The sequence below is a fragment of the Mauremys mutica genome, chromosome 6, assembly GCF_020497125.1.
Source record: "Mauremys mutica isolate MM-2020 ecotype Southern chromosome 6, ASM2049712v1, whole genome shotgun sequence".
Classification (NCBI taxonomy): Eukaryota; Metazoa; Chordata; order Testudines; family Geoemydidae; genus Mauremys; species Mauremys mutica.
Window position 1 is genome coordinate 102,132,604 of NC_059077.1, and position 15,776 is coordinate 102,148,379.

The following is a 15,776-nucleotide window of genomic DNA, read 5'->3' on the forward strand; positions in this document are numbered from 1 at the left end:
CGGTTAGGTTTAGTATGTGGTTGCTGGGTGGTGTTGATGGCCTGTGATTTGCAGAAAGTCAGTCTAGATAATGTGGTGGTCCTTTCTGGCCTCATACTCTAAGCATCTCTAAAAGTCCAAAAGCATCTGGTGTTAAAGCTCAGCAGCCATATCAGAATCTCATGTACTATAACTGATAGTCTTTATTAAATGAGATCCTTCAATGCAGATGGCATGAAAAAATCTCTATATTTTTTTGCTCCAGAATTTATTGAAGCACATAAAGCAGTGAGTTGGTGCAACCTATGCTCCCCAAAGATGGTTTCCAGATCTTTAATGTATTACTAGAAAATGCCCAGCAAATATACTATTGCCTGAATGACACACACAATATGGTACTATAGCAATTAAAGAATTTATCTTATCCAGGTTCTGATAATGGCATCAAAATTCAACATACCGAAGAGTTACTAGGCTGCTGTCTTCAGAAATAATCTCTGGATCTTCTTCTTTATCAGTGGACTTTAACATGTCAATACTGAAAATAAGAACAGCTGTTATATATTTTTTCATTCTTCTTTCATAATTAAAAATCAATTAAGCTATTCAACAAAATATATACAGGCAGTCCTCGACTTTATGACGTTCAGCTTAAGACAAACGGCACTAACGGCGTTTCTGAATTGACACCCTGATTCGACTTACAACAATTGGTTTTGACTTTACGATGCTCGGTCCCGCAATGGAGTGAATTGCGGTTCTGAGTTACGACGTTTCGACTTACAAAGCAATTTTAAGGAACCAATCGTGTCGTAAATCTGAGGACTGCCTGTATAGACAAAACACCAGGAAACAGATATTTATATTGTAAAGACCTAAATGAACAGCTAAAACAGGGTAAAAGGATGGTTTATGGTCAAGACACAGGACTGGAAGCCAAGAAATTTGGGATCTGCACCTCGCTCTGCCACAAACTGTACATGTAAACCTGGGCAAGTTGTTTAATCTATGCCTCAGTTTCCCAATCTGTAAACTAAGGGATGTTCTACTTACCTATTTTACAGGCGTGTTGCAAAGGTAAATGTGTTACTGCTTATGAAGTGTTTTGCGCTCCTGGGAGGAAAAAGGCTACAGAAGTGCAAAGGCTTATTAGTTCATAGTAGTTCCTTAGTATTTGGTTTAGAGTCATGCCTAGCCAAGTCAACCAGTTTCCTGCTTTCCTTCTAAGGTTGTGTTGAAATTGGAAGTGAAAATAAATATTCCTTTGGTTTTGTGCCTTTCATCAGAGGAACTCTTAGTGCTTTACACAGATGATTGAGTCAAGGCCGCTCTATGAGAGTCAGCTGTAGAATACTGGAAAGACCCTAGTTCTCCTGAACCCCAGGTTAGTCTTCCAAAAGTTTACTAAAATATGAACAGAGTACAAATGATAAAGCTTCCCTGTTTTGAGACAGGAAATCTGTGCAAAAATTTGGACAAGATTAAGTCTTTGTCTACACTGGCAAGTTTCTGTGCAGTAAAGGCGCTTTCTGCAATGAAACTCCCCAAGTGTACACACTGGGAAACCACTTTGTGCGCAGAAACTGCGCAGTTGCAATGCTATTAAAAAAAAAAACAACCACCCCAACAAGAGGTGTACAGCTTTCTGCACCGGGGCTACAGCGCCGCAGTGCCAGTATGGACACCCTGGTCAATTACAGTGCTGCGATTGGCCTCCAGGAGACGTCCCACAATGCCTGTTTTCACCTCTCTGGTCATCGGTTTGAAGTCTACTGCTCTGCTCTCAGGTGACCAACTGTCAGCACCAACCTTTAAATTCCTTGGGAATTTTGAAAGTCCCCTTCCTGTTTGCTCAGCAACGCGTGCAGTGGTCTCAGCGCATTTTTCCAGGTGACCATGGCTGCTTCGCGCACCAGGTGATCCCCTGCTTGGAGCAATGCCGAGCTGCTGGACCTCATCAGCATTTGGGGAGCGAGGGCTGTCCAGTCCCAGCTGTTAGCAATTATGATACCTATGGACAGATTTCACAATGCACGACAGAGACATTGCAGTGCAAGGTCAAAGTGAAGGAACTGTGGAACGCCCCCCACAAGGTGCGGGAGGCAAACCGCCACTCCAGTGCCACACCCATGAGCTGCTGGTTCTACAAAGAGCTGGACACGATACTTGGTGGCAACCCCACCTCCACTGCAAAGGGCCCCGTGGATACTTTGGGGGCTTGTGTGCCAGTTGAGATTGGACCGAGCCAGGAGGAGGAAATCTTGGACGGGATGTGGAGGGGGACCCAGAGGCAGAGGACCACTTGGAGGTCAGAGATGCATGCAGCCAGGAGCTCTTCTCCATCCTGGAAGCAGCTAGCCAGTCACAGCAGTTGGAGCTTGGCAAACCACAAACAGGAGAGGAGGCCCCTGGTAAGTGACTCTGATTTTGGGAATCACTGAAGCAAGTTGTTGGGGGAAGGAGGGTTGCAGAAAGCCAGCTTGTTTTCTATGTGCTCAGCTTGTGGGGAGGGATTTGCAGAAGGCAGGCTTGTGTCTGTGTGATGCACGTACCACCACATGCCTAGTTAGAGTGGCGGAACAGGGTATTGATTGACTCTCTCACTTCACGAAACTCTCATGGAGATACTGGGCAATCCAATCCCGCAGTTTTTTTTGGCAGAGCTGCTTTGTTTCTTGCCCCATTAAGGGTAACTTTCTCACGCCACTCTGCCGTCACTTGAGGGGGGCGGGGGGACATGCGCGACGGACCATTGCTGCACACAGGCGAGCCGTGGAAGTGACACCCTTGGAAAAGACCATCTCCTTGATTCCCTGCTCACCCTCAGCAGCGAGATATCTTCCATAATGAATACAGCCTGTGCAAAATGTGGGAACAGGAATGATTTTTATTCCCCCCCCTACAGTGCTAGCTCTCCCCAAGAGCCACATGCCCAGTGCACAGTATTGTCCGGGAACACTGAATTCCCATGCACCTGCGGCTACTCACCATTTTGGGGGACTTGTGGGTCATGCGTGCTTGCCTGGGGTCAGCCATTTAGTGATAGGTATGTGAACAGTGGTTGTGTTTTAAAACACTGATACAGTGGTCTGTGTGTTGCAAACAATATTGCTTCTGTAAAATGTTGCATTTTGGCTTCACAGATATGGCTTTGGGAGCCCAGCCTCCCTCTTTGTTATCGCCAGCTGAACGGCTGCACAGGATTAGAAAGCAGCCACGAAAAAGTAGAGAGGATCTTCTCCATGTCATGCTGCACTCCGTGGCGGAAAAACAAGAAATGAACGAGAAGTGGGACAGCGAGCAGAGAGAACGAAAGGAGAACGTGGTGCGCCGGAACGAAGCCACAGAGCAGCTCTTAAACATTATGGAGCGCCAACTGGACACGCTTCAGGCGCTCCTAGCACTGTAAACCGAACAGCTCTGTGCCCGCCCTCCCATGAAGCTGCTGTCACAAAACTCCCATGTGCCCCACACACACCGCCAACACACTCTTGTCAACATCCTTGCTCCAGTCAGTACCCGCTGCATTCCACACCTGCCCCGTCAGTCCAGCCCACTGCACTTAACACCCATCCCTCTGCAGTTTAGCCCTGCTGAAGTACAGTACCCACTGCACTGTACTCCAAAGGAGAAGGTTGCATATGATACCTGGACATACACAAATCTTTAATCGTCCTGGGACCCCACCTCCTCCTGGGACCCTCCCTTCCCCCATCCCCCTCAGTGCTGCTGTATTTTTTGTCTCTCCCTTCTGGTTGTTGTTTTTTAATAAAAACTGTTTTGGTTTGAAAGCAATCTTTATTCTATTAACTGAAAGGAAAGAAAGCCCTGCAAAGCAACAGACAATTTTCTTAAACCTTCACAGTGCATCATCTGCACCAATCACAATCACCTAGCATTACATGCACTGCACTCCCAAGCATAGCAACAAATACTAGTGTCTTTCAGCTTCAAATTGCTACCTCAGGGCATCCCTGATCCTTATGACCCTGCACTGCACTGCTCTAACAGCCCTGGTCTCTGGCTGTTCAAATTCAGCATCCAGGCTGAGCCCTGAGTGAAGCTTTCACCCTTCCCTTCACAAATATTATGGAGCGTACAGCATCCAGCTATAAGCATAGGAATATAGTAATTGGCAAGGTCCAGCCTCCCATATAGGTAGTGCCAGCGGGCCTTTAAACGGCCAAAAGCACACTCAACTGTCATTCTGCACTTGCTCAGCCTATTGTTGAACCGTTCCTTGCTGCTGTCAAGGTTCCCCGTGTATGGCTTCATAAGCCATGGCATTAAGGGGTAGGCAGGGTCTCCCAGGGTCACAATGGGCATTTTGACTTCCCCTACGGTGATCTTCTGGTCTGGGAAGAAAGTCCCTGCTTACATCTTCTGAACAGGCCAGTGTTCCAAAAGATGCAAGCGTCATGCACCTTTCCAGACCAGTCCGTGTTAATGTCCGTGAAATGTCCACGGTGATCCACAGGCGCCTGGAGAACCATCGAGAAATACCCCTTCCAATGTACTCATTGGCTAGGTGGTCTGGTGCCAGAATTGGAATGTGTGTGCCATCTATTGCCCCTCCGCAGTTAGGGAAGCCCATTTGTGCAAAGCCATCCATGTCACGCACGTTGCCCAGAGTCACGGTCTTTTGCAGCAGGATGCGATTAATGGCCTTGCACACTTCTGTCAACACAAGTCCAATGGTAGACTTTCCCCACTCTGAGCTGGTTAGCGACTGTTTGGTAGCAGTCTGGAGTAGCCACTTTCCACAGTGTAATCGCCAAGCACTTCTCCAATGACAGGGCAGCTCTCATTCTCATGTCCTTGCACTGCATAGCTCGGGCAAGCTCATCACACAGTCCCATGAAAGTGGCTTTCCTCATCTGAAGGTTCTGCAGCCACTGCTTGTGATCCCAGATGTGCATGAAGATGTGATCCCACCACTCACTGCTTGTTTCCCAAGCCCAAAAGCAGTGTGCCACTGTTGTCAGCACCTCCGTGAATGCTACAAGCACTCATGTTGTAGCTACTACATGTGGCGAGATCAACGTCAGACACCTCTTGCCTTTGCAGTTTAAGGAATAACTCCACTACCTCTCACGTGTTAGTGAGAGCGAGCAGCATATTGGTCATCAGTTCGGGATCCACTCCTGCAGACAGAAGAGGCAGAGCGTGCAATACACAAACCATTGAGAGTTGGCACCAAATGCAGACGGAAGCACAGGGTTTGCTGGGATGGGACGCAATGCATCACAGGGCTTTGGGACAGGACCCAGTATGCCCGGCAACCCCCTCTGCCTTCCCAATAGTTAGTGGCAGAAGAGGAAGAGATGCTCTGTGGGATAGCTGCCCAGAGTACACCATTCCGAATACAGATGCAAGTGCCGAACACACTATTGTGCAGGCAGCTGAAAGTGTGAACACACAACAGTGGTTTCCCTTCAGCGCTCTGAGTGGCAATGTAACTGCTGGTGAAGAAACTCTGCCAGTGCAGACATACCCTAAGGCTAATAAGCAGTGAAGATAAGGATTTTGCACACTCTTCTGAATAAAGATCGCTTTGAAAGTTTGCCTTTCAAAATGTTTAAGTGCTCAAGCACTTGCAGGTGTAAGATACCTGTAGGAATTGTCTGGTGGCTTCACCATTGCCATTATTATTAGTTAAAAGCATTACACTTTATAGTCTCTTTTAGTTAATAAGAGTCTTTTATGCTCAGGAACTATTCCTGTCCTGTTCAGGTTGACAAATGGAGGAGCATGTGGCTCTCTATCCATACAACAGGTACAGTAGTCACCGTGCAAGTTTCCCTATCCTGTTAGAATGCCTCAAACTTGACTAGGAGCGGTCATCTCTAAAAGGGAAAAAGTAATTCAGTTCTCAATTCCATTCAATCTTTGGTGCCTCTGCAAAAACTGGCAATAATTAGTCTAGTCTATACACCTTGTCCTAAAAATTTCCCACTCACCGCAGGCGCTAGCCACAAGTGACTATTGGAAATGCAACCACCAGGCGCATTGATCTGCTCCATGCATACCATGAGACACAACATGGTAGTTAAAATACCGACAGCCACTTGACCACAGTTTTCCCACCTTTGCTACAGTGATGGAACTACATCTGTGGTAGAAAAGGGAGTACATTAAAAAAAGAAAAGGCTAGTGTAGACACAGCAAAGGAGGACAATTATTATGGGCAGTTTCTTTTGATTGGCACAAAGTTTTACATAGGCCAATGAACAACTGTCTTACAGCAAAGGCTCTCTGTCATTACTAATCTGGATCAGATTTGATCCAGTATCTTAGAAGTGAAAGGCTCCATATTGAGTTACTGACCTCCATGCTATCCCCAGTCCTCCAGGACTGAGACTCTGCTAGATTAAGGATGTTATTTGTTATTTTGTTTGCTGTGTGTGAAGTCTGCTGAGTTCAGCATGTATGATCCTAAAATTATAGAAAGTATCTGTGAGATGTTGTATAATACAGCACTCTCCTTATTTGTTCAAGGGCTAAGGCATGAGACTCAAAGTGAAACTGACCGTTAACAGATTGTAACATAAAATAAAATAAAAAATTGGAATTTACTGGTCTAGTTTTCTTGTACAAACTGACAAAAATGAAGAACTGAGTTATTAACCACAGAGAAAAATCATACATTAAAGTCTTTATGGTATCCCTTTAAACTTCAGAGTGCATGTTATTTATGCTAGCAAAGCCTCTATTTAATGGAGTAGCACTGGCTGTAAGCTTTTAGTCAGTGCTGGCTGCAACATCAGACTCGCTTCTTCCTGCTGCAATACATTTTGATAAACCCAGCTGTTAGGAAGAGATTAACTACTAACGATACACAACAAAGAAATCCAATTGTTATCAAACATGAAGACTCTTGTGTAGAAACATCTTTCCATAGAAGTAAACTTTGGTTCTGGTCAGATGCCTTAATTGTAATAACCCAGTTTATGGTGTTTTATATTAATTTGAGATGATTTTGGTTTACTTCACCATAGGTAACAAATTCTCGTGAGGTTCTTATGATCCAACAATATGGCAATAGCTTTAAGACAGGGGGATTCATTTACTAGCACCTTTTGAAAAGAAAAGTTCAGTGATTAGTTATAATGTCTTGGAATAAGACTGGGATTCAATCTCTCAATCTGGTCCCTGGTTCCCCCCTTGCTTGCAGCTATATTGACTCTATACCTGATGCAGATTACTTCCCCCTCAGCACCAACTCACCTGTATCAGCTAGCGCAGTGGTTCTCAAACTGTGGGTTGCAACCCTGTTTTAATGGGGTCGCCAGGGCTGGCTTAGACTTGCTAGGGCTCAGGGCTGAAGCCGGAGCCCCACCGCCCAGGGACCAAGCTCCACTGCCCAGGGCCCAAGCCGAAGCCTGAGGACTTTAGCCCTGGGCGGAGGGTTTCAGTTATAGGCCCTTTGCCTGGGCTTCGACTCTCTCGGGCAGCGCAGCTCAGGTTTCAGTCTCCCATCCTGGGGTCATGTCGTAGTTTTTGTTGTCAGAAGGGGGCGCGGTGTAATGAAGTTTGAGAACCCCTGAGCTAGCGTGTTGGAAAGGGGACCGAGTCATAACTGTATCCCCTCCTCACCTACTTGCACAGGAGCGAGGAATAAGTGGCCCCACAGAAGTGGCTCCCCAGCTCCTCTACACAGACTGGTGATATGGATCAAAGGACACTTGAATGGGTGAGTAACGCTGCTCACAATTAAGCCCTTAGGTAGCTGGTAAATCTATATTAAAAATACTTAGACAGTTTACTGGTCAGTACTCAGTATTTCCACTTAATGAATAGCAGCTGGATCTCTCTGAAAGCTGCCATTTTGCTAATTCTTCCTCAGAATGCACTTTTTAGAGGGAAGTAGCTAGCACTACAGGAGAGTATCTGAATAAAAATAAATGTTTGCAATTGCTGAAAGCTGAAAGATTTTTTAAATTTCCCTTCCCACAACCAATATCCTCTCCCCTCCCTTCAAAGAGTTTATCTTGCAACTTTGAAAGTCTCCAGTTTCCCATTCACTCCAATAAGGAGAATACATCTAACACGTATATCACATCTTTTATCCTGACTATCCAAGACTTCTACTCCAGAAATAAAGCGATATTCACCCACACTCCCCACATAAGAGATGGGAGATATCTACATGCCAAACTGCAGAGCCATGAGAAAATGTATTCGTCAGGCCCTTTTGACTGTTCCATCTGCACACTGCACACTAATCTACTTCCCTGTGGAGATGTCTAACATTCCAAACCCCTGAGCAGCTTCAAACAGATGCCATTTAAAATATCCTGCCACATAAATTGCTTCTTTCTTTCCCCCCATGAACACAGAACCAGACCAAGAGAAGCAACAGTCGGTCCTAGACCAGCAACGAGTTATTTATTATATGTGTTACCGTAGCATCTAGGAACCCTAGCCACAGCCCAAGACTCCATTGTGCTAGGCACTGTACAAACGCAGAACAAAAAGAGATGTCTAAGGAGCTTACAATCTAAATGCAAGACAAAAGACAACAGATGGATACAGACAGATGGGGGAGCACAAGTAAACGATGAGACAGTATTGGTCAGCATAACAGGCAGTAGTCTCAGCACCTCAGCAGCCTAACAAGTGTCAAGGTTTTAGTAGGTGTTGCAGCAAAGATGAGTTTTCCTATCCATATCGCGCAGAATGTCGGGCGCCTGCAAGTCTTTGTCAGTTAGGAACTTCACGATTAACTGCACTGCCCTCTGCCATGTCTTCATGACAGTTAACAGAGCATAGGAAAGCAGTGCAGGATCCATCCCTTCTCACAAAGATGCCAGGGTGGTCAACAAAGAAGAGCCATTGAAAAAAAATGCCACGAAAGAAAGCCGGAAGCCCATGGAGTGTTGGGACAGAAAGCGATGCATCACGGAACAGAGCCCGGTCCCAAAATGCACCACGATCTGCTACACCTTCCCACAACCCTTAGCAACAGGACTGTGGGATAGGTACCCACACTGCATTGCTCACACTGTCAGTGAGCACTATCCTACTATCCTACATGAGGTAGGCCCAGAGAGAGGTCCAAGTCAAAGATGATGCTCAGATTATGGACCTGAGTGACAGGCAGAATGGTGGTATTATCCTCACTAATTTAGAAAGGAGGTAACGGGGAGGATTTAGGAAGGAAGATTAGAAGTGCTTCTTTAGCCATGGTGACAGCTAGACACTCACAAAGATGTCAGACAAAAGGCTGAGATTTTAATTTGGACAGACGAGGACAAGTCTGGAATAGAAAGGTAGATCTGGGAACCATCATCATGGAGATGAACTTGTGTTCATGGATGAGATCTCCCTCTACACCTTATCTCTGGGCAAAGAGAAAAGGACCAAGGACAGAATGCTGTGGAACCCGCCACAGAAAGCTGGAAGGGAGGCAGAATAAGGAAGTCTCTCTGAAGGACATTGTGAAGAAGCAATTAGAGAGGTCAGAGGAGAACCAGAAGAGAACGGAGTTATAGAAGCCAAGGTAGGACAAGATTTAAAGAAGAGCATGGCCAACTGTGTCAAAGGATACTGACACAGAAGCATCATAACATAAGAAAGCCAGGAACACTAATTTTCTAAAGGGGTGATGCTTTCGTTTCTAGATCTAGTAGTCTGAGACATATCAGATATTAGAATTGCATCACTTTCCATGGAAGTCACATTTTTAGATGTTTTTTATTTCTTAGTTATAATTTCCCTCTCCCGCATGGGCCCATACAGTTGGGATCAAATTTGTCCCTATATAACTTCATTAAAGTCAGTGGAGTCACACAGGAATAATTAGGCCCATGGTATCGTGGGAGCCTGGATTTATTTGAGTAGAGTATATAATCAAGTAGTATCTAACATTTAAAAACTTGAAATATTTCTGAAAACAAGTTTTTCTATATCGTTTGTGTCATATGCAGAGGTGTAACTCACTCTGCCATTTGCAAAAAAGATGGTCATCCTATACTAATGCTGGACAAGCAGGTGCATGCAGAGCTACCTCACACATGGGAGTGCAACAGCCAGCTGGTTCACAGCACACTAATGATCCTTGCAGAGAAATATTCTAGCAGAAGAAAACAGGACAAACTGTTTTACAAACAGTGCCATGAGCTCTTCAACACCAGTGCAAAACAAACAGTTGACAGTCTCATCTGAAAGACAATGCAGCGATCTACATGGAATTGTGGTGATTTGTGGAATCAGTTTGCACAATCAGAATTCATAAGTTGATCTTGTGAAGTGGTTATGAAAACTGTTGTATCAGAATGCCTCTATGTCTACATACAGCCACTTTTGCAGACAAGACTGTAAATAGGTCTCTCCCAGACTAGATAAAATGGAGAAAGATTAATCTTAACGACTGTACTTTGATCAAACAATGAGTATGTTAAAGAGGTTGGCTGAAGCTAGTTTCTCCAACTTCCCTGGGGGCAAGGGAAGTGGAGAATGTGGGGGGGAAAAAAGGAACAGGCATTATCCCGTTGGGACAAGACAAGAAGCTCTGGATAGGATTCTGGAGAGAGAAAGGGCACAGACCAGCCATGGTCAGAATAGCTGGCTAGAGAGGTTCCCTAACTGAAAGACAAGTCATGTACTCCAGCAGAAAGGACTCTCCCAAGCCCCAGAGGACTCTGACCCAGTCCAAAGAATGCTCAGAAGTGGTGAGACAGGGAAATGCATGAAGGATTTATTATTTTTGTACAGATCTGTGTATTTGTGCAATGGTAAGCACAGCGCAATGGTGGTTCAGAATCCTGTGCAGTCTGTCTGTGATTTGTGTTACACTTAACACATGCCCTTGAAGAGTCACCTGTGGAGTGGACCCAGAACACCCACACAGCTGGAGTTCTGGGACAGCTCATGTTTAACCTTTGTTCGGAGTCTGGGGATTTGGTATCCAGCTCTCAAAGGGGAGTGCTAAACAGAGGGTCTGTGCCCCAAGACAGGGTAGTGCTTGGACTCTGTTCAGATGCTGGAGTCTTAAAACACCCAGCGATTCAGACTGCTGTGAGTGCATCCAGCCACTAAGTGCCCAAGAGGAGGCATTTGACTAGGTCTGTGACAGGAATTTAATTGCTCTCCTCTGGAAAGATACTCTAGAGCTGTATAAATACTATTAGGGATAAAGAGCTGAGTCAAACTTGCACAAAGTTGGACCTGCGGTCCCTGGAAATAGAAGACCACTAAGCTATCCCTTCACTGTGGCCTTACTTACATTGGATGACCACAGCAGCAAACTCCGCTTGTTAAATTTTTAAGTTATTTAGAACATTTTAATATTTTAGCAGATTTATTCCTTGTAATTGGATACAAAGATATTGCCCTTTATATTACATATTTTTTCTTCAAGACAGTACTTTTATCACCTTTGAGACACTAATACTAATGACACTAAGTACTAACACTTTAAGACACTAATACTTTCTTAATACAGCTTTATAACACATGCCTGGAGATACTTACAACTACACCTCCTAATAAAACAAGAAGGTTAATTGGGGCTGCAGTGAAATAAGGTACCTGCAACCGCACCTCGCCTGACCTACCTAAAATCCACACTGATCTTTGAGTCTAAGCCTGCTGTACATTTACACAATGAATAATTCAGCAGGTGAACTAGAATAATGAAGCTTAGTACTTTCCATCTTCAAAGCACTTGACCAACATTAACTATTTAATCTCTAAATTAATGAATTGATCTCTTAACACTTAGAGATTTGAACCTAGCCACCTAAGTACGATAACAATGGTTATCTAAGCAAACAATAATTGCCGATGACATCTGTAGGATAAGTATAGCTTTTTATATAATATATATAATTTCTAATCCAGGAGAAACTGAAGGATCTATAAAAATCAGTTCCACATACAACCTGATAAGATTAGTAGGTAGGCAAGTGAAAGTTGACTAATATACAAATCAAAACCAGATACATGCATGGAAACCGGATACCCCAATTTGTCTGCTTTGGTAGGTCTTTTAGGAGATTTAATATAGGTATAGATGCTAGAACATGCACCAAGTTAAATATTATTCCATTGTTTCTTAATGTCAGATAATTTGATAAGGTAGATTGTCAAGAATAGACATTTAACCATGTAATGTATTTTAACAGGATTTAACTAAGTTCCTTCAGCCCATCATAAACAGGCTTCTTTCATTATCTTTTTTGTTGCTATTTAAAGGAGGTGTGGGAGGAGTTTTTCTCCCTCTTTCCCTCACACACTAGTCTAATGGGGCATAAATTCACCTTTTCATTGAAATCACTGTTTCGTTTACGAGAACAGTAATTGTAGATAAAACTGAAAGTGATTACATCTGCTTCAAGTAGAAGTCCTGTGAAGTCAGGGTGACAACAGGGATGAATGTGGCCTGTTGCTTCTAATACAGACTGAAGGATGCATTCAAGTTGTCACCTCATCCCAAAGAAAGAAGGACAGAAAAAATACAAGGGAAGGAATTGAAAGTAATCAGAGGTAGTCTTAGGGGTTGGGAAGGCCTAGATCAGGTGAGATTCAGAAAACTAGGGCTATTTAGTTTGAGAGGAGAACAACCACATGAGAGATTAGGGAGCCAATTTGCAGCAGTGCCAGACCATTCCTGGGTATGCACACCTGCCTTCCTTCTGCTACAGGAACCAATAGGCTGCTGTCAGGTGACTTGTTCTCTACCCTTGACAGCTGATGCCTGCCCCATGTTTTCTCCCACTCCTTTCTCCTAGATGGCATTAGAGTTCACAGCTCTTTGCAGTGCACAAGACAACATGAAGGGAGTGCTGTTCTGTAACATTGGGGGGGACAACACATGGGGCAACACTGCAGGGGGGAAAGAAAATAAAGGAGGAGAGATCTGCAGGAGGAAAACTCAACACATAGAAGATACAGAGAAAAACAAGTAGAACCTGAAGGATGCTGAAAAATTAAAAAGCCCATGGAACTTGTTACCAAGGATATGGCTTCTCCCCTGTGGGCACAGGCTGCAGCTGTTTGTGGTAAACTTTAATGGGGAAGGATACCTGGCTATGCCGGATATGACCATGAGCTTGGGAGGGAGAAGGGGTCAGGCTCAACAACTCCACCCCATAGCACCTCTCTCTAGAGCAGTGGTTCTCAACCTGTGGCCCAATCATCACAGAGCTGTGGCCCATGTGACATCCTCAAGGTCATGCAGGTAGCACTGGATGTGGCCCACAATGATAAACAGAGGTTGGAGATTCTTATCTTGGGGCACTCTGCATGAAGTTACGCAGTACAACAGCAGTAGTCTTAACTATTTTTTTGTTAAATTGAAGACTTGTTTTACTCCTGTTTTCTCTTTGTTGGTAATAAAAGTGTTTGAATAACATACCTCAAATAAATACTCTGCAAAGCCCAGTGAGATACTTAAAGAAAGAAAATAAAATCTTATCTCTGGATGTCAAGTCTCCTTACTGACCATTCCTCGTCAACCTGACAGCCTCTCCCCAGCCTGCAGAGAACATGCCTCTATCCCTCACCTAACCTGCTTGTCAAGTCCCAATTGTTAGAGTTCATTATCATATCACGGTGAGGTTACATGAACAGCTTCACATAGAAGTGTATGAAGAAGCATGGTCTGGAGCATATAACGTAGTCTGTGTCACCAACACAAGGATTAGCATCTTGTCATTAGCCCCAGCATTCCTGTCTGCAATTCCTCCATTCACAGGCCATTGTGATCTCAGCCTCCATAAATATTTCTCACTGGTCAAAATTTGCATGTCTGTCATTCTTGGCTTTAAGAGTTAAGATAATCTAGTGTAAGGGCATGATCTGTTTCTTTTTTAGTGGTCGTAGAAGTAGCAAGGATTTATCAATTTCCCTTGCTATGAAATATATACTGACAGACTGCAGGCCCTGCATCACAAGCACCTTTCATTTTGACAGATCCCAAAACACATCACAAAATATAAACAGGAACCATTTTCAGCAGCAACCAGGGCACAGCCACTCCTGGGATGAAAAACAGAAGCTATTTGACAGCACAAAGACACACTATCTAGTTAAGGCAGGAAGTGAAGACCTCTGTGTCCAGTTGAAATTACAGAGGATATGTTAGGTAGGCAGAATATGACAAACTGGAATTTGGCCAGGGAGACACTGCTTCTGTTAAAGTTAACTGCAAGTGCTCAAGACTTACACTGTATGTCTTATCCAGAAGATTACAATTCTAGTAGCATAGTACAACCTAGCACAATGCAGTGACACAGGGTATGTCTATACGGCAAAGAAAAACCCATGGCTGGCCTGTGCCACCCAACTCAGGTTCATGGGGCTTGGGCTGCAGGGCTGTTTCACAGCTGTGAAAACCTCCAGGCTCAGGCTGGAGCCCAGGCTCTAAGACCTTGTGGCGTGGGAGAGTCCCAGAGCCTGGGCTCCAGCCCAAGCCCAGAAGTCTACACAGCCATCAAATACCCCATCAGCCCAATCCCCACAAGCCTGAGTTGACTGGCACAGGCTAGCCGTGGGTTTCTTTTCTGTGTAGACATAACCTCAGAGGCTGTATCTACACTGGGAAGGCTTACAAAAGAATTCCCTCTGGTTCTGCTAAGTCAGTATTAAAACAAACAGGAGCCCTAACGTAGACAAGGCTCCAGTGGTCTGAGCTCCTTTTCTCTTTTTCAATAGACCTGTGGAAAGCAAAGTCCAATCAAAACAGTCAAAAAATGATTTTAGCACTGAAACCTTATCTACATTAAAGCATCTAGCAGCGCAAGCACTGGTTCAATTCAACTGGTGAGAGAATGGTGGTAATTTTTGGTATGTTTTTCCAGCGAAGACAAGTTTGAAGAGCACCACCTACTGAATCACAGACACTCCTTCCTGCAGCATCTGAATTATCCTTGCAGGCCTTCCTTCCTCAATAGCTTACTAAGCTCTAATATCTGACACATGGATCTGACCCTTAGATTAGTACTTCATAGTTTCCCCCCTGTATTCATGGTTACTACTTCCTGTCTTCAAACTGCAACAAGAGATGTTCTTGTCACCCCATTCCAGCAGCTTTTCCTCTGCCAGAACAGCTTTGGCTTTCCACTCAGGCACACATTTTGAAATAAATATTGCAATTAACAAATGAGTTCTGTCATTTCATGACAGTTTTGTTAGCACTGGTTAAATGATGAATAATGTTAAACACTGTGTTCACTATCATGGCGGTGGGTACAGGGGTAATTTTGTATTACAGCTTTATTAGCCTTTATTACTACAGCATGCTGTTCAGCGTATGTGTGCTTTCTTTTTTACTTGTAATTATCATGAGCAGTTGGGTGCTGAAGGAAACTTACCAAGCCAAACGCAATACTTGGGGTAAGGTGGTGCAACTCTATTGACTTCAATGGAGTCATGCCTACTTACACCAGATCTGAATTTAGCCCAATGTGTGTAGCTTGAAAAAGTGAATGGTTTCCTTCTAGCATTCGCAAAGAACTCCAAAAAATTAAAATCAAACCATATAAACTTGAGCCACTATCACCAGTTCTCTACACAGTACATATTAAAAACACTCTGGAGAACTACAACTTCTTTCACTCTGATGTTAAAACACTTTGCAAATATAAATGCATTTAGCCTTGCAACACCCACCATAAGTATTAGCCTAACTTTACAAATAGGGAAACTGAGGCACAACATTTGCCCAAGGCCACACATCAAGTCAGTAACAGAACTCAGGTACACTTCTACAAAATATACTCTAGCTCACCACAAGTTAATGGGCTTGCTGCAACAGTGAGTGGATGAAATTCTGCGACCTTTCTTAGGAAGGA

At 44.1% G+C, this 15,776-nt stretch overlaps 1 protein-coding gene across 1 annotated transcript in view; it reads right to left on the reverse strand.

Moving 5' to 3' along the window:
- SNAPC3 (small nuclear RNA activating complex polypeptide 3) overlaps positions 1-15,776 on the reverse strand; it is a 31,381-nt gene that overhangs the window by 14,379 nt on the left and 1,226 nt on the right. Inside the window, exon 2 of the mRNA XM_045021306.1 lies at positions 440-517. Coding sequence (XP_044877241.1) covers positions 440-517 — 78 coding nt within the window. The remainder of the gene's footprint in view (positions 1-439; positions 518-15,776) is intronic.